The 23,071-nt window shown below is 39.3% G+C and overlaps 2 protein-coding genes across 3 annotated transcripts; one reads left to right on the top strand and one right to left on the bottom strand.

The window, feature by feature from the left end:
• Positions 1–2: 2 nt before the first annotated feature.
• On the top strand, positions 3–16,233 carry stx18 (syntaxin 18). The gene is made up of 11 exons (XM_053315416.1): positions 3–196; positions 10,217–10,284; positions 12,161–12,276; positions 12,517–12,594; positions 12,752–12,818; positions 12,956–13,047; positions 14,136–14,227; positions 14,562–14,620; positions 15,096–15,165; positions 15,253–15,333; positions 15,472–16,233. The coding sequence occupies exons 1-11, from the start codon at positions 44–46 to the stop codon at positions 15,565–15,567; spliced, it is 972 nt and encodes a 323-aa protein (XP_053171391.1). The 5' UTR covers positions 3–43; the 3' UTR covers positions 15,568–16,233.
• A 1,621-nt stretch (positions 16,234–17,854) lies between these two features.
• Positions 17,855–21,189, bottom strand: LOC128355886 (neuronal vesicle trafficking-associated protein 1-like). 2 transcript variants are annotated; one of them, XM_053316266.1, is made up of 4 exons: positions 21,061–21,189; positions 20,714–20,830; positions 18,991–19,101; positions 17,855–18,055 (listed from the first exon to the last, which is right to left on the bottom strand). In XM_053316266.1, the coding sequence occupies exons 1-4, from the start codon at positions 21,187–21,189 to the stop codon at positions 17,855–17,857; spliced, it is 558 nt and encodes a 185-aa protein (XP_053172241.1). The 2 variants fall into 2 exon arrangements, with proteins under 2 accessions (XP_053172241.1, XP_053172242.1); XM_053316267.1 differs by lacking the exon at positions 20,714–20,830.
• Between the last annotated feature and the right edge of the window lie 1,882 nt (positions 21,190–23,071).

The raw sequence follows: 23,071 nt of genomic DNA, 5'->3' as shown, positions 1-23,071 counted from the left end.
TTGTTTACAGCAGGCGTCGCGCTGCAGCTGCTCAGACCCAGACATGGCTGTGGATATAACTCTACTTTTCAAAGCCAGCGTGAAGACGGTGAAGACCAGAAACAAGGCGATAGGAGTGGGATTTGACTCGACCAAAGATGAAATTTTCAAGAGGAGCAGACCCAAGAGCGGCTTCTCTCCGAAGGCGAAAGAAGTGGTAAGTTTCCCGAAGCTAACTCCAGCTAACTGGGCTAGCATTGAATCAAAACCTACTTCACGTTTGAATGACAGATAAAAACGGGACTGTTTTACTGCAGGTTAGTCAATACTTCGATCTGTTTGATTTTACTGGAATGGTAATCACAGTTTGACTTAAGTCCAGTGTGCACCAGCTATCCATAGCTGTTCAACAAGGCCTCTCAGCAGTGAATGTGTACAACTCTGATGAATGAGCATGAGCTTGAAGGGGAGCGAGATTGTTTTATAACATTTATACTGATGATAAATTAAGTGGTAAACTGTTGATAGATACAAATATGTGTTTGATTGAGCCAGCTAAAAGTGACAAAGCAGCCATGCTTACTGACTTTCAACAATAAATACAATGGCCCTATATATGAATAGCTACCTTCAGATGAACAGTGTGGCAACATCTCTGACAGCTGGCAAAATTGCTATCGTTTTCACAGCAGATATCATCATATCATCCAACATTAATTGGATATATGCTTTATGAGCAGGTGTAGGGGTGTAGTGTATATCAGTGTTGTAGTGTACTGATGTGTTGATGTGTGTGCTAGTTCTATTCATGTCACCTTTTTATTCTTGGTAGTGTGTTTGTATTTTTTTCCCAGTTAATGTGTGAGTTGCTCTGATGTTACCTTTCATGTCATTCCCTGGTTTTAAGACAGAGGTGAACTGCTTTCTTTTTCCAGTCTTTCATTGCAGCATCTAGTTAGGCTTGAACTTTCTTTATGTCTGCTACTTTCAACTGTCATCCCTGACCAAAGCCTTGTTCAGACTGACACAGTTTTGTATATCACAGGTACATTTTGTGTTTGTGACTGATTCATGTTTAATGAATTGTTGCTAACAGGGCTGCTGGTCCTGTGGCGACTCTGTGCATCCACTTCCAAATCAATGCGGCATTAATATAGCTTTCAACATAGTAAAAACTACGGTAGGTAGTAGGTATTATGAATACTCCTTCAAAACAAAGTAGATAGTTTTGAATGTCATACCAGCTTTGGTTTGTAACCCCAGCACTGCTGTGTTGCTGTAAGAAAGCATTTACTCTCACAGGAAACACAGAGGCTATGAAAAAACCTTAAGATAGCTTTTGATATATAAATTAGTTCCAATTAAATAAAAACAAGGTGAGATAAAGTTATCTTCTAGATTGCAACAACTTTAATTTAAAGATATCCACCTCCAACATGGATATATTCTGGAGGGACATCAATATTAAGGTAAATTGTTTTATTTTAAAATGTACACCAAATGATTATGGATGAAAGAATATGTGGTGACATTACAATAACTGTTGTCACTTGAACATCTTTCAGACTGCAGGAATTGTCAGATCCTGCCCAATATGGGCAACTCAGAAAATATAAATGGCCTGTTTGAGATTTGGTCAGAAAGCTAAATAGTTTGAAAAGTAATCACATTGTAACTAGATGTGTCAGGTGGTTTGTTACAGAGAAGTTGTCCATGGAAACAGTTTGGAAAAGGGCAGGCAAAAAGTACTTGGCAGGTGATTGGATGCACTGACCATACCATCTTACCTTGCAAGGAAGCTGGATTTGCAACACTGATTGGTCTGAGCCGCTGGTGGTTCAGACACAAGTGCATAACTTGAAGCCTGACAAGATGGATTCTGGCGTGATGCCATGATCTAGTGAATCCAGCTGCCTGGCAAGGTAAATCACATTGGACCAACTGGTCACACAGAAGTTTTTAGTCCAGGATAGTTTGTGCTAAGAGTGCCAGACCTCCCCCAACACTGATGGGCCTGGAATCAAAACGGCAAGACATGGCTCATTTTCTTATGTCTTGAACTAATTCTAACAGAGTTGGAATATTAGGCCAATATACAACTTCAGGTTATAATCACATTTTGATTTCAGTACCTGTGTACCAGACGTTGTTTTGTCATGGTATATTGACTGTATAAACTTGTCAGGAAAGGCAACAGTGGTGTCAAGTTAGTCTAGTGATCTTGACAAAAACACTTAAATTCTGTTCTGTAGAGTACAGAAACATCCTCAATGGTTGGCAGAAGGAGGCCTTTGGCATCAAAAAGGCTTTGCTCTGTGTCATGAGCATTGCTTACACAGCCACAAGGCCTTGGCCTGACATGAATATCATGAACACAAACCTCTTCAAAGGCACCTTGAAGAACCACTACATTTCCCTGGGGGAGTCAGGATTTTAAGTTGTACCTGATGTCAACCATCAGTCTGAGCCCAGTCACATCAGCTCTGCACAACCAGGTTTTTGTTATGTTCTGTTACATTGATATTAGAAATGGTGGTTTAATAAAAGCAGTGGTGCTGATTCAAAGAAACCCAAACCTATCCTGTGGTGCCTGCTCTCTGCTCTCCTCCCCCCCTACCGCTGTCTCCCTCGCGCTGCAGATACCATCTCAAACCATCTTGGTGAAACAGCTTTTGTAGAAATTGAAATTGCGAGTTTGGAATGTCCTGACTGCTTACAGTTATGTCGCGGTTTTCACCCACATCTCCCCGAACTCAACTGTCCATTCTTCTCTCTGTACAGCTTGACATAGGCAGTGTTTTTTGTGCAAGTCCTCTCTTCACATGTACGATTCCATAAACATGCTGCAATAACATTTTCTTTCGGTTCTCGAACAATTTCTTGAGGAAAGCCGATCCTCCCAAGACCCAGTGATTAAAGGTGGAAGATCAAAACAGAGAAAATATTAAATTAGGTCCCCCAGTAACAATGTTGACGGCCGGCACCTAATGCACAACAGATGTGGGTGCCCTTCAAGACATGCATAACTTTCCAAGTTCCCACTGAAGCTTCACAAAAATAGAAAGAAAACATCAAAGTTGACAAATACACAGTGGTCCTATGAGGCCGCTTTCCACTCAAAATGTAGCTCATTGAGAAAGGAAATGTAGCGTCTTTCACAGCAGTGCAAAAAAGGCTTGATTGACTAATAAGAGGGCCAGTGTTAGCAGGGTGGGGTTTGGTCAGGGGAATCTTTTACCTCATAGGGGTCGGTTTGGGGCACTGTGATCTTCATTTCACCGCTCACCTCATCTCTCTCCACAGCATGCTGCCCTTCTCGAGTTTAAATGGAGGAGGTCACTCTAAAATTGTTAAATTGTGTGTAGAAAATAGTGCCTGGCTCCCCACTGTGCCTTTCGTGTTGGTATTCCAAAATTGGCTCCTTCTCACAGTGTTTTCTTTGAAACGCTGAAAAGTGTGGCTATCAGCCAGCACTTAAAACTATGTTGTACTGTTGCAGGCAGGGGGGGGGTTCTTCCCAATGTAAACTTTCACATTGAAATAGTACGCTCATGTATACTCAAAGCATTTAGTTTGAATTTTATAAGAATCTGGTTTACTTCATATTTTTCCTAAATGTTTTTTAAACATTTTAAATGTCATCAGAGTTATGTTTTGGGGATACTCTGGATTAAATCGACCCAAGTAATGTCAGCAGGTTCAATAAAAGGTGAATTTCAAAACTGGAAAGCAATCTATGAAGTAGTTTATAGTATACTTGTTTTCCTGTTAGTGTTGTCATTCAGGTAAAACTGCAGAGCATTTGCAGATTTTTAGTGCTTCTAAAAGGTGACATACAGATGTTGCACAGCTGCAGCAGCAGATTGTACACAGTAGTGACATTTATGAGTTGTCATGGATGTCGAGCATTTTGGGAATATAGGGCTCATGTGCGCAAATGTGCTTTTTGTTCTTGAATATTGTGCAAAGCGCCTTAAAATAAAAGCTATCATCTATAATGTATCAAAGTTAAAACATTAACGGTAGAAGCACATAGCCTAAGTACAGTAGCTAAAATATACCTATTTGAATATTCATGAAATAGCAAAACACAGGTCCAGTGAATACAGTTCATATAGGAAATAATAGGCTAAATCCTTACTATTAAATTATAGGATTTAGGTCTTAGAAGACACTGCAGAGTCTGGCTAAAGCCTCATTAAATTGCAAACAGTATGAATGTTTGTAAGTGTAATATTTTTTCCAACTCACAGAGACTTAAAAACCTTCCCCCTTTTTATTTCTGATCAAGTCACAAAATTTGCAAACGGGTAAAACACGCTGACATACAGCTGTCTAAGCCAAAACTGCACTGAGTCAGTACTTTGGCCATGGGGAAGTGATTTCCTGAGATCACCCCGAGATGAATGTGCTGTTAAATGGTCTCTTTACCAGTCAGCCTAATCTCTGCACTGTTTTCTCATGAAAGCCAGGCAAATTGAATTTTGAGGCATCTGCTGTCAGGCCCGAGCACAATCTTGATTTTGTTTTAGTGCGTGCACCAAAAAAGTTTTTTTGCATGATTCCTGAAAATAAAAATAAAAACAGAGCAAAAAGTGGTGAAGCGCAGATTTGCAGATGTATGTCAAACTCTAAATCATGAGATGGGCACCAGATACTCTCTGCAGACTAAATTGTTTAAGTGGAAGAAAAGTAACATTGAGCTCAATAGACCAGGCTCAATTTAAAGCCAACATGTAGCAAGACTAGAGCAGCAGATGGGGATTCTTTTTGAAGAATGTTGTCAAGCTTTGTGCTTAGACAAATCTTAGTTATTGTGATTTACAATCACTGAACATTCCTCTAATAGAGATGACTCGAGGCTGCATACTTGACCCTGACACTTTAAAATACAAGGAGTCTTAACCATGAAACTGCAACAGATGTGTGCTCATCTGCGTAAAGACTTGAGTGTTCCTTTTGTTCCAGATAAAGATGTTAGTGGAATAAAGCATGGGGTATTAATTACGTACTGTCATTTCACATGACACAATGTGTCAAGTGAAGCTAAAGCAGATAATATAGTTAAAATAACAGCAGTAAACATTTTGTTTGGGCTTCAGTTGTGGTCACCATTCATCTACAGTAGATGAAAGGCTTTGTTGATGGCAAAGGTCAACAGAAACAGTCTGTTTGCTGCCTCAGAGGTACCAGCTCTCTGTGTCCTGTTTCCTCTGCTTTTAATGAGACTTTAGTATTACAATATTGGTGGAATTTGTCAACCATTCAGTTGGAAAGTCTGTTGTTTACAGGCGGACACACTTTTATAGCTGCTTTCTCCATACCTTAAATGATTTGGCTTCAATCAAATCAACTGTACCATCTCAGATGCTGATAGGATTTTTTTTTGTACATGCATAATGCTGCTGGTTTCTGTATGTACAGAAATCATTTTACCTTGACCGTTAGAAATTTAGAGTTAAGAGAGAATAGGCATTTTCCTTTAAAAGTCCTGTTACTGCCAAAACTCTTATAAATTCTTACAGTCTTTGATGTACAGGACAGGCTATGTGCTTGAAAGTCTTAAAAAAATGAGCACACTTTATATTCCATAACATAAAATAGGATTACTAGGATTGTCACCCATCTTAATTTGTCCTTGTTTTGTCAGTCCTGAGAAATATATAAGATTTTCCAAGATGTAAAATCCCAATTTTTTTCTGTCTTTAAAAAAAAGAAAAAAATATCAGTTTTAAATACCTTAAAAGTAAAGTAGCTATTATTGCCGTTATCAATAATTGTTAAATTAGATTCAGAATTAGGGAAAAATCACTTTATTTACAGATCTGAGAATTTTCAGGTTTTAAAGTTTGATGTTTTTATATTTCTCTTGCCAGCAATATCTATATTTATTTATTAGAACATTTCAAGCATGTCATTTTTTTTTCTAATCTTTTCTAAAGGGGATAAAAAAAGAATCCCTAACCCTAACCCTTTCATGTAAACATTGGTAAAATTACTAGTTAATTAGTCTGCCTTTAATAAAGCATTTCCCCAATTTAAAGGTAAGGTGTGCTGATTTTTATTAGTTTGTGTTTTACACTCTGAAAGAGGAGATGAAGCTTGATACGAGTAGAGCTTTAAGAGCAAGTCAGGTGTTAAAACAACTAACTGGAGGTAAATGCTGCTAACATGTTGATTTAACAGCTCATCACAGACACCAGTAAACATGAGTGTTCTCTTCCTATAATTCAGAAATTCTTTATATTCTGTTATTACACTATCTGTGAAACCCCAAATATTATCAAAGTAACTAACAGGAATCACAAACAGTATTATCGCTGTATTACATAATCACGCTCCTTATAGAGTCACAATATCAGATCAACACATTACATTATAATACCTGCAGATACTGTGTAGGCAGAAAGCGTTCATTGCTGAGCCGTAATGCACTGCGTAGTGGGACACCTGTGACACAAGTGTTTGCTTTTCTAAATAATGACTCTTGTCTGTCATGTGCATTCACTTCACGTTTATTCATTCATTTTTTTCTACAGTGGTGTCCAAGTTTTTGATGAGTTAAATGCAGCCATTACATCTGTTTCATATGAAATTGATTGGTTAAACACATTTTGTTTGATTCAGAATGCAACAGTGCAGTTTTCCACTGAAATTTGTCCAAAGCTGGCTGCGTAGCCCCAAAAACTGGTGATGTCACCTACACTGTAACTGACAGAGATGATCTTCTTGCCTGTTAAATGCATCCAATTTGTTGTAGACGAGAGAAAAGTTAAATATGTATCTAAAATGTGTCTTCGAGCGCAAAATCAGTGCTGTAGTTGTCTAAGGAACTTTATAATGACGTCTTCACAGATGTGCCTCAGTCAGTGTCGCAAATCAGTAATGTATGATTCAGACTCCCCATGAGATGAAAATGAATGGCGACCTTGTTTAGATGACATTTTGTATCCATGCATAATTTGACCTACATGATCAAAAATCATTAGTACAAACATCAGTACTGTATTTAATCCAAGCGAATAATCCAGTAAAAATAAAAATAAATAAAAACACAACATTAATAGAGCTTTAGCTAGTCACTTTTAAAGAATCTTTAAAAACTTTGTTTGATGGCGCTTTTTGTTTGTTTATAGTGTCTATAGAAAATAGACATAAGAAGACATAACTGAAGCGATTAGAGAGACAGACATAAACATGATAATAAAATCAACATGTGGTTAAGTCTTCTCCACTGAAGCATCCTCTCTGTATCAGGCCCACATACCGAAACACAACATAGCATGGCGTCAGTATGGATCGCCCTCGGTCAGGACACACAGGGGCTTAAACTAAAGCAGGGCAGTCATCATCAAATTCTGTCCGTTACCTGGATTTAAGAAAACAAAGAGGCATCCAAGCTCTTTATAAATCTGCTAGCTAAGCCTTTTCTCTTTTCTTCCTCATAATAATCCCCCCTGATGGTTTGTTTGGGCTCAGTCGGGGCTGGAGGGAAGCAGGGGGAAGGAGAAAGTGAGGAGGTAAAGTGGGGGTCTTTGATGATGACGAGATTAGATGTAGCCCGGCAGACTGTCTCCTCCTGCCTTCACTGCAAGTTCTGCCTCACACACACCTATGCAGCGGCACGTATACACACGCACGGACTCACAGATACCAGCATACACACATATACGCTGAGCCACATTGCACAAGGCCACCCCCTTCCTCATTGTTGAGGAATTACTTGCTCTTTAGGGTTTTAAGTTACAAGAGCAATTGATCCCTCTGACCCCCTGCAAACCCTTGAGGTTGTGCTGGGAATCTGAGCTCCAATGTATACACACAGGAGACAGCTCAACCCCCAGAGCAGCACTCTTGACACTCCCTGGTACCCCCACAACACACACACACCCCCATACACGCCTCTGCCGCATGTCTGTTCTGATTCAGCATGTTTCAACACTGTGGATTTAGCACTACCTGCTGGCCAAAAAGGTGTACTTCCATGAACACAGCTCCGTAGACACATGCTGTATACTTTTTACATAAATAAAAGGCTTAAGCCAAGTGCCAATTGCAAGCAGAAAATATAGTTTATAGTAAAAGATAAATTAGTCATGCCATTTTAAAGATTATATTTTCCACTTTGTGGCAGACCAAGAGTAGCATAAAAAACATACTGAAACCAAGGTGGTTTTCTTGGCCAGTAAATAACATTTTTACCACTAGAGCTGGTTTTACTTAAAATAGTAAAATAATAAGATCATAATAATCACTTAATCATTCCACGTCTTTAACACTCACAGGTCTGGACAAATGTGGCTCCTTTTAAAGACTTGCACCATAAAGATACAGTTTAAATATATTCTCAGTCATTTAGACGAAATGAAGGCAGCAAATAACGATTATTTTGTCAGCAAATTACAAAGAATGCCTATTTCAAGTACCCAGAGCTCAAGGTGGTGATGTGCATAATGTCTTGTTTTGTTCAACTAACACTCCCAAACTCAAAGATATACAGAGATGTATTTGGTTTATTACAGACAACTAATAAAAGATAGCTGACATCAGTGAATATTTTCCATTTTTGTTTTTTAAAAAAAGACTAAAAGATTATTCATTGCCCATTCTTCTGCCAATTGACCAATCACTTAATCAGCTAATTCTCTAAATTATAGATATTTAACATGACAATTGTGTTTTACTATGTTTCATACAGGAAGTGAGAAATAACACAAAAAAGGTCCCAAAACTTATGAAGCATAAACTAAGATGCCACAACTGACAACAACTTTTACGTAGCAGTTTTTAAATTAAAAACAATAAATGTGTTATCGCTGCTTTAAGATACATATTTGAAGGGCAGCATGCATTGTTAAATTACTCAAATATATTTTTTAAAAGCTAACCTATTCTTTCCCACCCAAGATCACCAAAGACATTATAAGAAGCAGGTTATTCACTGGGGATTTTATGGCTGTAGGCTTGGAAAATCCTACCAGTGTGTTAGTAATTCAGGACTCACAGTCAGGAGCTCGCTTCAAGTTTCCTCATTCACCGAAACGCCACACAACGCAACGTTTGACTTTGAACCGTAAGAAAGTTTCTCCTCTATCCCTAAACCCCCTTCCAAGCTCAACTGCTCTGAACAACAATTAACTCTTGACCTCTAATAATTGTATTATTACAAGGGTCAGCTTGCCTTAACAGCCCTTTGCTTGGGTTAGCATGATGTGCCCCACAGCGGTGCGATACGTCACAAGAACTACTCTTTGAACCAGAGACGGGGATCTAGGTTTCCAACAAATTGCTCAGCTCTGTTTATGTTGACACCTTCTCTCTACGTTGAAAAAACTCGTCATCTTTCAAATGTCAGCTCAAATAAAACACTGCTTCAGGTCACTGCGACGCTTGGAATGGATGTTTAGAGACATTATTAGACGACTGGTGCTGGATTACTCCTTACAGCCAAGGCAATTTGATAATTGAGGTTGTTAGAGTGAAAAGGCTGAAGGCCGAAGACAGCGTCGTTTATGCTATCAAAATAATCTCCCACGTTCTGGAGTCGCTGTCACAGTCAAACTCATTGTGTCATTTTTCAATCCTCGGCTTGTCTGAGTTCTGTCTTCTTCTGGTTGTAACAGAGCCCGCTGTGTGCACGTTCACACCCACTCGTACCCTGCCAGCACAGCTCTGTGGACAGGGAAGCAATTTGGTCTTTTTTAATATTTGACCGAATTACAGGAGCAAATATTGGATTGAACCAAGTTTCCTTTGGTTTCCCTGTGTACACATACACTTGGACATTTTCTCTGTGATAAATAGTAACAGATCATGAATTTAAAAACTTATTAGAGATGGCTCTGTCGGAGCTCTGTATTCAGCAGCTCACAGCTTTATTTATGAGAGCTGTTTGACGAGGAAATTGCAAGTTTGATTTTAGTATGTCACGGAGTTGAAGAAATTGTCAAAAGTAAATATTGTGAGTCCACAGAGATAGACAGACATTGGTCGCTTGTCGCATTCAATAAATGCTAAATTATACATTTACTCTGGTTCTGTCTAAATGTAGTTGGGGGTGTGGGGGGTGGGGGGGGGTAGTTTCCTGGTACACGTCTAAAACATGCCTTTCTTAAGCCGTGTTGACATGGTTGGCATATTTGAAGAGCCAGCCAACTGAGGCATAGCGTTGAAAGAAAATCCATCAACATGAAGGTAATGAAATCAACTAATGCATCTTCTCACTTTATCTTGACAGATCACAAACATCACCAAGCTCAAAGACTTTCTGCTGCAACACAGGAAAGATTATGTGAGCGCTGGAAGGTAAGTCTCACACTAATCCACCACAATCAACAACAGTGGCGGGTCAGAACCATTCAAGGCTGCATAGGAGGCTGGTGAAGGGAGAATGACTTTGATTCTGACAAAATTCAGAAGAGGTCAGGAGTCAGGGCTGATTTGATCGGACTGTCAAATACGTGTCTCCAAATGTGTGCCTCCAAAATGTGTGTGTGCTGCAGGAGTGTCTGCTGGCACAAGGTCAGCAGCAAGTAGGGTGGTCCATAGCGGCAGGCTCCAGTCTAATTGTCTGGAATAATTGAGCTGCAACCAAGTGGAGAACAAATCACGCCCTGGGACTAATCCAGGCCTTCCTCCCTTCAAGGCCCCCTCTGTGTTCTGTAGGTGTGGGTGTGTGGAGTAGCCTATGTTTTGTTTGGTTTGTTGATAAAGCTTCAACTGAACACATTAACTCAACATTACCAATGTCTCTGGGTGGAGTACGCTAGTTTTTTAGCGGTGGGAAAATCCATCAAGAAGCCATCAGAGGTTTGTGTGCGAGTCTTGTCTACCTTCAGTCTCATTATTAGCTGTTCCTGTCTTCGAATTTTCTTATCAACTTCCTTTTTCTTTTTTCTTTTTTACTTTATCTGACAGAATAATTATGCTCTATGGATTTGAACTGAATTCACTTAGAATATAATTAGTGCAGCCGGCCACCATGTCAGTCCAAGTATGACGAATGTTAAAGTTAAAAGCCTCATTAAAGCCTGCCTAGAATAGAATTAAATAGAATGTGTTGTAATGTGTGACTGCAGCTTGAACAAGCAAACAAAACCTTTTTTTCCACAGTTGCCATAATTATTTTAAATGATGGCTTGTTCACTTCATATTTCATTACAGCAACTTTCATTCTTTCAATTTCAGGGTTATACATTAAAGCATAGGCTCATATTTTTTTCAAGTCTGTCTTCTAACAATATTCAGGTGCCCAAATGACAGAAAGAAGCTGTAATTATTCCTCCTGCTTGTACTTGCCATTAAAAGATCCCTTCCTGATGTGCTTACAGTGTCAGTAATGGGGGATGAAATAAGTCTTTTTTTTTTGTGCAAAAATGTATTTTAAACGTTTATCTAAAGTTTATATGAAGCTTCAGCCATTCAAAATAGTCCCCTTATGTAGAAATATTTCAATGTTATAGCCCTTGTAGTGCCAAGGTCCCTCTTTTTGTTACTTCACTTCCACCACAGCTCGACAGGAAAACACTGTCCGAGGAAACACAAAGAAGGAATTTTATACTAAAAGGACTGTAGCTATGGAAGGTATCCACTTTATTTGACTAACTCATATATATAGAAACCTCATATATAAGATTCATATTAACTATCAAATGTATTTTTATACAAAATGAGGGCTGTGGATTTTGTTGGCCATCACTTACATTGTAATTGTATTTAGAGGGGATCTTCTAATGGCCAGTGTGAACAGCTGGAGTAAATACAAGCAAAACCTGTTTCTATTTTAATGTGGGCTCCCAACTATTGTTTTAAGGCAGACTTGAAAAATTGTGAATCTGTCCTGTTAATATGATACTTCTTGTCCAAAATTAGCTTGCCAGTCAATACAAAATCCAGTTGTGTCGCTGTATTTGAGAAGTCCACAAGAGGGAGACATTTAGTCTGAACTGACTGCATGAAAGGTCCCGGGTTTGATGCGCTAATGTTTGACATTAATTGGAGACCAGACCAGTTCAAGGTTTCTTCTGCCGTCCATCCAGTACATACTGGGAGAGACTCCTGCCTCACATGACCCTGAATAAGGATAGAAGGAGTAAAGAGAATGATTGTGGGTACATATGGAAATTAGGGAGGGATCTGTCAGTATTACGGTCAATTGTAGTGAACTATCTTTATTTTACAGCCTCATCTCATCAGATCTCACCCGTATGACGGACAGTGAACGAGATCAGATCGACCAGGATGCTCAGATCTTCATGAGGACCTGCTCTGAGGCCATCAAGCAGCTACGCAATGAAGGTAAAGTGTGTTTTTATTACTCGACACCATATGACTTCAAATATTATCAGAAATTACAATATGCCATCAGGTGATGCTGATATTGTCTTGCACTTGTACAATACATTAAAATACACAGCTCATAGTTGAGTGTAAACACATCAACAGTGAGCTGAGAGGATTTTGTATTGGTGTTTACATTTAGGCTCTGCACCAAAATCAGTGAGTATATCTTTTAATATGCTGCTGTTGTCGTTGTAGCTGAGAAGCAGGTGACATCAGCCCAGATAAAGGAGCATAGGGGGGCAGTGCTGGACCTCATTGAAATGTATCTAAGAGGTGAGTTCATGCTACTCATTAAATTGTCCTCTAAAGGCTTTTTTTGAGCCCATCCTTTTTATCTCCAGGACATTTACTTGTTGATAAGGAAGGGAGCCATATTTTGGGGATTAGTGGCTACATGTTCACTTGTGTGTCCCCTGTGTTTGTTTTTAAGGAGTATGTAAGATTTATTCTGAGCAGAGAGCAATTCGAGTCAAGAGAATGGTGGACAAGAAGAGACTGTGAGTATTTGCAAAGCACATATTCTATAAAAATCCCATTCATGTAATCTATTATTGTTTACTCTGAATATAGGACTGCAACAACTTGAAGGCACGTTGCTCTTTTAGACACATGACCCTGTGCTCTTTGTTTTCAGGTCAAGACTGGGATCAGAGCACCATGTTCGGACGGGGAAAACTGTAGAAGTAGAGCCCACTGAGGAAAAGACTGTCAAGGAGGAAAGTTCTGGTAAGTTAGTGAGTCCCCTGAGACACTGGGCTCTATTTCTGTGGCGGCACACAGACTGACGCAAGGAGCCCTGCAGCTGTGACTTGGTTCTTTACTGACTGTTTAGTGTATTTGTGTCCTGGAAAGTGCACTTTTCCCTGTGTGTTTAACAAGAACATACAGGAAGTAGCAGAAGTAACTGAAATACAAAATATTTGTGAAACTAAAATGAAGGGATGTTTTCTTAGATGTGAATAAATCAGACATACAAATGTAAAGTGACTGTAGCAAGAGCACTAGCAAAGTAGTCTGTACTGCAATACTGATGAATAGTTCATTCTTACCTGTATTTTATTCACACCTGCTTTTACATTTTAAGAGTGTTTCTGTTTAGTAATTACATCTCTACAATCATCTGAAGGCAGCAAGACAGATCTGTGTGTTTTATCTGCAGCCTCTAGTTTAAAAAGTGTTGTACTAATAACTTATAATTGTACCACTTTATATGATTCAAATCCTCAGGCGATGGACACACAGTTTTGAAAGTTAACAGTAAAAATCACCATCATCATCATCATTTATATAAACTAATGTCTAATGTCCACATACTCATACAAAAAACACTGGTTTACGCAAGGCAACGGCTGCATTTGTCATCACTCGTTTTTCCAACATGTCCGTCAACTGTAGCATTACATTTTAAATTTTTTTAAAAACATTTTTTAATTGCAATATGATTTGTTACAGCAACATTATAACTGTAAATGTGTTGTTTCTTAGTAATGACCCAAAAAAACAGTTTTCATTGTCATTATCGTGTTAACTGGATTATTAAGAGAACCATGAAACCCTTCAAGCCTCAACCTCATTATCACTGAAGAGAAACTAACTGAAAGCACATTTTAATTGACTTTTTTGTATTACTTTTCAGTATATAATTGCATGTAACAATAACATAATAAAAATACATGTCTAATTGTGTGTGAAAAACATGTGCGCAAACATAATAATAATAATTATTGTGTAATATAGTTTCTAAGAGGCTCAGAAAGTGAACTGAGTAAGTGATGATGAAGGAAGTGCTGAAGACTTGTGTTTCCTTCCTTCAGAAAAGACTGTGTCAGAGGTCCTGGACAACAGTGTCAACCTGTGGGAGGAGGGCCGATTGGAGGATGAGCTCTCTCCTGAGGAGATCCAGATGGTGTGGCACCTCACACATCATTATACACTGTTCATGTCATACAATATACGTAGATCTAATTATGTAGATTTGTATGTGTCTCATGAATATGCAGCCATACATCTGAATGTACAGTGCTATTGATTACTTTCTTGAGTCCCTAAAGTATGGAGGTATTCACGGAGAATGAAAGTTGTGAAAATTAGTTTGAGGGTTTAGATAATACAGTGTCTTGCAGGATATGCAACATACAGCATATCTTGACTTCTAATTTCACAGATTTGCCATATGTCAGTTTTAAGTGTAAAGCATCTTTTATGAAGACTTTTCAATACTTTTGTGTGTTTCTGTCTAGTTTGAGCAGGAAAACCAGAGGCTGGTCAGTGAAATGAACAACCTGGTGGATGAAGTGAGGTGAGTCTCCCTCAGTATTACTTTGCCTTTCATCACCCGTCTTCTAGACAGCATCAGTATTATCAGCAGAGCTGGGTAATTTTAGGCTGTTGCACAAGTAGCAATGCATAAGTGATGTAGATGCTCTTGTGTGAGTGTACTACAGTGTCACCCTACCTCCCACTAAATTACCCTAGTGGCCATAGTGATTGAAATGCCAGCTGAGCAAGACGACAGTTATACAAAATACCAGATGTTGATTCAGACAGGATTAAAATGACCCAGGGACATAGGTGTTTGCAGATGGAATCATTTTCATGATATCCAGATAAAATCATGTTTGTTCCAGATGGAACAAAATTCCTTTGGTCCTGAGGTAAAAATTACCAAACACCAGACCTGCCCCAATAATACTAATGCCATCTGGAAGGGTTTACATATGCTAGGCACTCTATTTTCATGGAATATATCATGCCTCCCTTTTTGTGCCTGCCAGGCAAATTGAGGGGAAGGTGGTGGAGATCTCACGACTCCAGGAGATCTTCGCTGAGAAAGTTCTTCAGCAAGTAAGCAGAGTTCCTTACGTTTCCTGCTTGGCTCAGAATACGCCGTATTTGAAATCAATTGATTATTCATTTCACTTCTCATGACAGGAAACAGAGATTGACAGCATTCATCAGCTGGTTGTTGGTGCTACAGAGAATGTTAAAGAAGGCAATGAGGATATACGAGAGGTAAGGTTCTTGGGATGGAAACAACCAACCCATCTACTCTGCATGTGTGACATATACGTCATATAAAGTTTTTTTGGGAGGTGGGGGGTTCATAAATCTTGTCAGTAAAATGTCACTTTTGTTAACTTCTCTCACAAGGCAATCAAAAACAATGCTGGCTTCCGGGTGTGGATCCTTTTCTTCCTGGTCATGTGCTCTTTCTCGCTCCTCTTCCTGGACTGGTATGACAGCTAACACAACTGCCACGGTGGACTCTTAACTATATGACAGTGAACCATCTGGCTCTGGCTCTGGCACATATTGGTTTATATGTAAAGACAACAACACTGAGACTGAATGTACAGTTCACCGCCTGGATCTGAGGATGAAATGACAATACTTCAAAGTCTCTGTTCTTCATGGAGATTCTGGGTTCACGTGGAGATGACAGTTTGGCCTTCCCTGATCTTAACTGTTTTACTAATCTGTTTCCAGTGCTTTTAGGATTGCAGCTTCTACATTAGAAGAAGCACTTGTATGGAGGTGGCGTGGTGACAATTGGAATATCAGTCTTTCTCTATCACTAAAAGGATTAATAATGGTTGATTGACAATAACTGTGGTTGTGTGACTGAAAAACAGATTTTGATGTCTGTTGATCCTCATTTGGAACAGCCTTTAATGCACTAGAGGGTTCTATGTAGACTTGCATTGCACTGACTTTGCAGTCTTGTGTATTTTAAATATAATACAAACTTGTGTCCCTCAAAGATTCATAAATTATACTTCACTGTCAAACTTTGAGAATATTTTCTTTCCAGGAAACTGAGCGGTAGAACTTAGAATTTGTTTTATGTATCACAGCATAACTGTACTGGCACACCCCTCACATCCTAGTAAAACTAAGCCATACTTTAAATTACATTTTGTATCTTCTTTCTTTACTTCAGGATATCATTTAATAACTGCTAATACATTAAAATGTATGTTGAGCTCTCAGATAACATCCAGCGCAGCCAGAAAGTCATGGCCTGTCTGGGTTAGTGTCTTCTAAAGAAAAGAAGCTGTCGACAGGAGATTTGATTCATGCAGCCTCCTGATATTTCTGCTAATCTGTTTATTAGGATTAACCTATATTCCGGTGAAAGCGGCGCAGTGCTCAGAAATATTTCTTTGATCTTAACACAAGGGAAATGAAACTGTTAAAGATGCATTCATTTTTCTGCACTCAGAGAGTTTCAGCAGGACTGACAAGATTTACTTCTAATATTACAAAATGTTTTGCTCATTTATGGATTCCACAAGGACGTCGGTGTGAAATGTGGGCACTTTATTTCAGTTTTTAATTTTAACATTTTTATGTAGCAAATGCACTTCAATGGTAATCATTACATTGTTTGAAAAAGGTACATAATTTGTGACAATTTAATTTAAATGACAAATACAGAAAAAAGCAACAGGACAAGCAACTACTGTCAGATTGTTCCACTACATCAACCTAAGTCTAGTATTTCTGATGGCTGCCAATAAGCCATCTGGTGACATTAATTAATGCGAAGCATTGCACAATACAGTGTCTTCACTAGCAATGCAAAAACATTCAATACAGTAGCATAAAAGTTATGCTATGAAAAGTAACGATTATTAAGTCTTGTGTAGCCCGCAAAAAAACCACATGGTGTTCACAAAGATTTCAACTGTAGATGGAGACAATCATAAAATGCTGGTTAAAAAGACTTGATGCATCAAATACTAAAAACTCCTTAACAGCACTATATGCAGAGAGCAGTATGGGCTGAGTCAAAACAACACAATTTAAAATAGTATTTTTCTCGCTGGTTAAAAGCTTTCCTCCAGGTCAAGCCTCAATTATTCACAATATCATGACAGTAAAATATTTTGACACAGATGGACCTCAATGGCAAATATGCTGCATCTTTGTTGCCTCATGACAATTTTACCACTCGCTGGACCTCACAGGGCCTTGCATGCGCTATCAGTATATGATGTATTTGAAAAGAAGGAGATTGAAAGCAAACGGATTGTTATTGTAGTCGTGCGTGCATGTGTGTTTAAACAAGCGACGCAGACATGAGATGGTTCACAGTCATTTCACAATCTGAATACTAAAGTGAGTTCTGTTACATATGTGTATGTACAAAGACAGTGTGTGTGTGTGTGTGTGGTTGTGTGTGTGTGTCTGTCTGTGTGTTGGTGTTTGTGTTTCTGTGGCTTTTTCTACACATTTGCCACTCTGTTGTGATGAGTATATAAATAACAACATATGCTATTCAAACAAACCATGAATCCAGCCAACTGTACGACTTGCTTTACTGAAAACGTGTTCATAATTTCCACATATTTCCTTCTACAGCACACATCAGCTGATCAAACTACATCAACAAGGGAGCATAGCACCTCAGACAAGAGAAGTTGATTTGACCCAACAGAATGCCAAAAGACTGAGGTTTGCTTGAATGGCACAACCATGTTATTTATTTTTTTCCTGCAGCAGGTGAGGTCACCTCCTGATCCCAGGTTGGTTAAGCCAGCTTCTGGGCGGTCTCCGTCTCCTGCTGGGTGACCTTCTCCTCAGACATGATGGTCATCCATGGTGATACTGACCGAGTGATGGTCTGCTTCGCTATGTTGTAGTGGTTGATGAGGGTAAAGAGGCGCCCGCGGCCCCCAGGTCCCTGAGGGGGGTAGTTGCCATACATCCCAGCCGGCATGCAGCGACCTTGCTGCTCCAGAGAGAGAGAGAGGGGTGTTACAAGATTAAAAACGCCAAGAGACACGTAATCTGTCACTTTACACAATGGGTAAGTGGGGAAAAAAGGAAAAACTAGTTGCAAGGTGACAAAAGAAGGATTCAAGAAAGAATAATGATTTTTGTAAAGAACCTTGCTGTGATTCACAGCTCAGAGTTATGTGAGAAAAAAGGATGGATGACTGACAAAATGGAGCAATACCGTTTAACACCAGACAAACCAAACAAGAAAACAAGTCTCAATACAAGACAGGCCTCATTATACTTAATCAATACAATGTTTTAGGCCTTCACACGAAATGAGCCAATGCTACTGTAAATAACTAACCCTATTGCCACTGGTTTTAAAGGGAGAAACCATAAATAACAGCTAAAATGCTAAGCTATTGGAAGCTGAGTCAGCAAGCACAATAATAACTCAATAAGGCCAGTATTATTATAGAGGCAATATATAGGCCATATCTATTAAAGGTTTGTTAACATTAGCCATCATGCTGGTCATACCAATTCAAGATAGGCTGTATCAGCAAAATTGTATTGAATTATGAATGGCGTGTTTCATTTTTCATTAATTCAACTTTTAATTTTTATAAATACAAACAAAAGATGGTAACGTGAAAGTACTGATATGATTGACATTAGTATCAATAGACATTAGTATCAATAGATCATGTCTATAAACAGAAAATTTGCTCATGGAAACAGTGTCATGGAAATTCAAAGTTGAGCTTTGGTGGTAAATAAAGAGTATATTTCACTTGAATTTCTACGGTTATATTGTTCAATTCAGAAAAAACTACAGGTGCTAAGCTTAAGTATAAAAACATGTTTATGAAGCACAGAAGCATAGAAAATCTTATTAACATATCATCAGACAAGTCACAAACAATGATTCTCTAAAGTATTTACCGTGTAAACAAAGCTGTCGGGGCAGGGCTGCTCATACTGGTAGACTTTATAGACGACCAGGAACACCACACACACCAGGAAGGCCAGAGCACAGATCACCAGCAAAGTCACCTAAAGGAGAAATGACAACAGCTCCAGTGTCGGCACAAAGTCTATTTCACCATTCAGAGGAAGAACATCACAAACCTATTGAATCAGTTTTATTGAAAGGAGATAAGAGGGCAAACCTCTCTGAAAGATTCTCTCTTCTTTCTATTTCTATTTTAAACAGAAGTGCAAGGTTTAAATACTGAAATGAAAAACATCCATAGAAAAGATAGACACCAGTGTAGATAAAAGTGCACCTAAGTTACATATCTGAATATGCTGGATGTATTTATAACAGTGACTAACAGCTTGTCAGGGTTACAGGATATTCTGCATACAGTAACCCGGCAGGAAAATGGCTTGTGTGACCATCTGTACAGCCCAACTCTCACCTCTCAGGGGAGTTACATAATGGCTACTGGTGCTTCTTGAATGTGGGAGGGGGGATAAGACAAGGTGTGGGAGAAATAGTCTCATTATTGCCGAAGATGTTGCACCCCAGTATGCGCTTGAGTTCTTTTTATGGCTCACAAAGTCAATATGAGCGCTTGTGGAGAAATTTGATCATTTCCAACGACGTCAGCGAAATTGTTTTATATTCTGATTAAGTTGACGCAGTTGCAACAGAGAAAAGAGAAGAAATCCTTGTGGAAATGCCGAGACTTATTGTACGGTGATGATGATGATGCTGACGGAACATGCACGAGGATTTCTTTGAGAGAGTTGATGCATGTCGTTACTCTTTCCCAAACATGGATCAGTGAGGTTTGATAAGATTGTTAACAGCATAACATATATTTCCTTTTTATCTGTCTGTGTCTGTGTCTCTGTGTGAATCCTGCAGTTGCACATATCTGAGCAGACAGTACAACCTGTACAAAGCAAAGCAACAGGAGATTATGAAAGAGACTATCTGTGATGAAAGAGCTGCCTGCAGCGTTTCAAAGTAGCGATGTGAGTTTATGAGCTGCGTTCTCTGAGACACTGATGTACCTCTTTGCCTTTCAAATGTCTCTCTACTACCAAAGGAAGCTCGACACACACCGTAGAGACAGTTTCATCTGTTGATTCTGAATGTGGAGTGAGAGTGGTGTATAAAACATTATGAATTTTAAAAGATAAAAGATAAAAGCACTGGTGAGTCATGTGCATATATGCAATTTTTTTTTCTCATCTCTCATCTCATATCTGGAGCCAGGATTGTTGCTCTTTCTTTTTCTTTTTTTTTTCTTTACCAAACCATATGTTTACATCATGATATACGTAGTGAACAGCTTAACTCATCTGCTGGGCCAAGGGGGCATTGAGGGAGGTGGGAGGGATGCTGCTGTTTGGAGGCTATCACCATGGCAGCCGCTGAATTAATGAGAGTTTCAGGGCGGGGTTAAGTGAATCAATGTGCATTATTTCTCCCTGTGTAGCCTGACAAGATGACAAGCAGCAGGACATAGGACATGAAGGTGGCCTGGGCGAGCGAACCACAGACTATAACTTGGATGGGGGAATATGATGACAGCCGTGACAAATGTCCTGAGCCTGCAGGGAAACAGCTCTCCAGCTTATGCACGTTTTCTTGAGAGCATGAGTGTAAAAAATGGGATGATGTATGAAACACAGACGGTGACACTATCCTTACTTTGAGTCGCTCAGATACGCCTTCAATGATGCTTATTGAGAACTCTGCAATTTTAGGAGATCGTAGCTTTCCCTTCTTGCTCTCACCATCGTAGTCTGCCTTTGTCTTCACCACCACCTGGCAGAGACACACAACACACATGTACACACATGAAAAAAAGACCCAATCAGCTTGCAGATATAGCTGCATGAGGAAACGAGTTCATAGAAGGTTCAAGGTTGGATTTTTCTTCATTTTCAACAGCCTTATTGGCCTATGATGGAAAATAGAGTAAGGGTCTGTTCTGTAAAGACCCCTCACTGTGACTCTCCAAATCAATGGAGAATATCAAATGCATATATTCTTACCTTGTCTGGTGGAGGGAACTGCAGCTGACTGGCATCTAACGGTGTGATGAGAGGGATGGTGTCAAATCCGTCTTCAGAAACCACCTTCCCGTTATTTTTCTCGCTGAAATTATTCCCCAGTTTAACCATTTTCCCTGCGTGGACAGACACCAAACCTGAGGGGGTAAACAAGCCTTTTATTACTCCTAAACGAAAACGAAAGGCGTTTTTTATCGATAACCCTCAATGCCAGTTTGGTTACATAAATCATTCAAGGAATCATAAGATTTTTTTTTTACTCATGCAAACATCTGCACAAATCAAACAAAATGACGTGATGCGAGTTGGCTTTGCGGGCCATGAGAAAGCCTGTTATCCACAAAAGCGCAGGAGAGGACACTCAAGGCTTCGACATAATGGGACTGATGCATCACCGTGAAAAATATGATTTACCGCATCCGAACACTTACCAGCTCAGCCGAGTCTAGATTTCAGTATATTTTCTTCTCTGGTGGTGACTTCTTGTTCCAGCTCTGCTCTGTGTGTTTGTGTGTGTGGGTTTTTTTTTTTCTTTTTTTCTTTTTTTTTGTGGATCTGACGCAGCCGAGCTGGTGCACAATATGGCCAGCTGGGTTTGTGCGCCGCGTTACCTCCGAGCTGGATGCTGCTGCTGGCGTCTGGCTGCACTGCAAGTGATGTAACATCCTCATCACATCCATCCATACTGATTAGTGGCAGTAAAACCGGGAACTGATGGAGCCCATTATCAGCTTACAACATGTTGTTGTTGAGTCTAGGCTACTGATGACAAAGTTCAGTTTGTTTTTATATTTTTAAAAAAAGAGGAATTTTAATATTATAAACATGTTCAAAAGCAGCTGCTTAAATCAAGAAAACTTCAATTTGTGGATATTATACAGCATTTATACGGTGTTTACTTTAAAATGATACACTTTAAGATATTTTCGATAGGAGATTAATTGACATACAATCTTTAAAAAATGTAAATTGTATGAAGATAAGGTCTTTGAAGTAAAATTTGTCTCTACCACATTAACTTTTCATGACAAGTAAAAAAACAAAAGGTGTGATTTATCAGTGATTTAACAATCAGCTAATCAGCTTCATCTGGGTTGTGGGTTCGCTTTGATCAGATTTGATTGTCACTCAGATTTAAGTGCTGCTAATCCCTGATTGGTTCACCGAAATGCCTAACGTCACCTTTCCCGAGTCCCGCCCACTTCCAACCAGTGAGAAGAGATGGGGGGGGGGGGGGGGGGGGGGGGTCAACTGAAATATTAAATGTGACTTGATGTAAATAATGTGTTCATGTAAGATGCCATCAAGAAATTATTAGTAGTTTTTTTTTAGCCCCCCCCCCCCCCCCCCCCCCCCTGTGATTGGATATTGTGTTTTCACGGAAATTATGGATGGGTGGGTTTTTCATGTTTGGTTATAGATTTCCACATATCAGATTTGTAATTTGCACTATGAAAAAGACACACAAAAAACCCCACAAAACAGTGGCACGGGGAAATGCATTTGACGCTTTCCTTTATATTCAACTGTGACAATGAACAAAAAAAAATCTCCTAGCATATAGTTAAAATACATACTTTTTAAAATTGATTTTACTTTTTGTTTCTCACATCCTTTCTGTCCTGATCATTATGCACCCAGAAATAGTGACATGAAGCTACCTTCTGTCTATGCATATTATCCAGTGGCTTGTTGCCAGGCTACAGTGTGAATGGAAAGGGGTTAGGAGAGGGTGCATAAGTGATCAAGTCCAGCCTGTTAATCCACAGTGAAAGGGAAGCAACTGAAGAGAAAATGACAGTGATCTCATTGCATGTGGCGACAGAAACCTCCGTGGACTGTTGACTCGGCCCGGTGGCTCTGACAGCTGCTGCAGTGGCTCCGTGTGATGCTACTTGCAGGGTTTGTCTGATAGAGTGTGAGAGATGAAGTCACATGTTTCCTGACACCTTAGGGTGAGGAAATGACACACTTTGGTGGCTTGGCTTATACA

Source organism: Scomber japonicus, chromosome 3 (genome assembly GCF_027409825.1).
Source record: "Scomber japonicus isolate fScoJap1 chromosome 3, fScoJap1.pri, whole genome shotgun sequence".
NCBI lineage: Eukaryota > Metazoa > Chordata > Actinopteri > Scombriformes > Scombridae > Scomber > Scomber japonicus.
This window is presented reverse-complemented; position numbering and strand designations above follow the sequence as displayed.

Bases quoted from the DNA above. Each gene is read 5' to 3' on its own strand.
- LOC128355886 (XM_053316266.1), bottom strand. From the start codon at position 21,189: ATGGTTAAACTGGGGAATAATTTCAGCGAGAAAAATAACGGGAAGGTG. The intron at 20,831-21,060 runs GTAAGAATATAT...TGTCTCTGCCAG, and splicing joins AGTTCCCTCCACCAGACAAG to GTGGTGGTGAAGACAAAGGC. The intron at 18,056-18,990 runs GTAAATACTTTA...TCTCTGGAGCAG, and splicing joins CCGACAGCTTTGTTTACACG to CAAGGTCGCTGCATGCCGGC.
- stx18 (XM_053315416.1), top strand. From the start codon at position 44: ATGGCTGTGGATATAACTCTACTTTTCAAAGCCAGCGTGAAGACGGTG. The intron at 12,595-12,751 runs GTGAGTTCATGC...TTTGTTTTTAAG, and splicing joins CATTGAAATGTATCTAAGAG to GAGTATGTAAGATTTATTCT. The intron at 14,621-15,095 runs GTGAGTCTCCCT...TGTGCCTGCCAG, and splicing joins AACCTGGTGGATGAAGTGAG to GCAAATTGAGGGGAAGGTGG.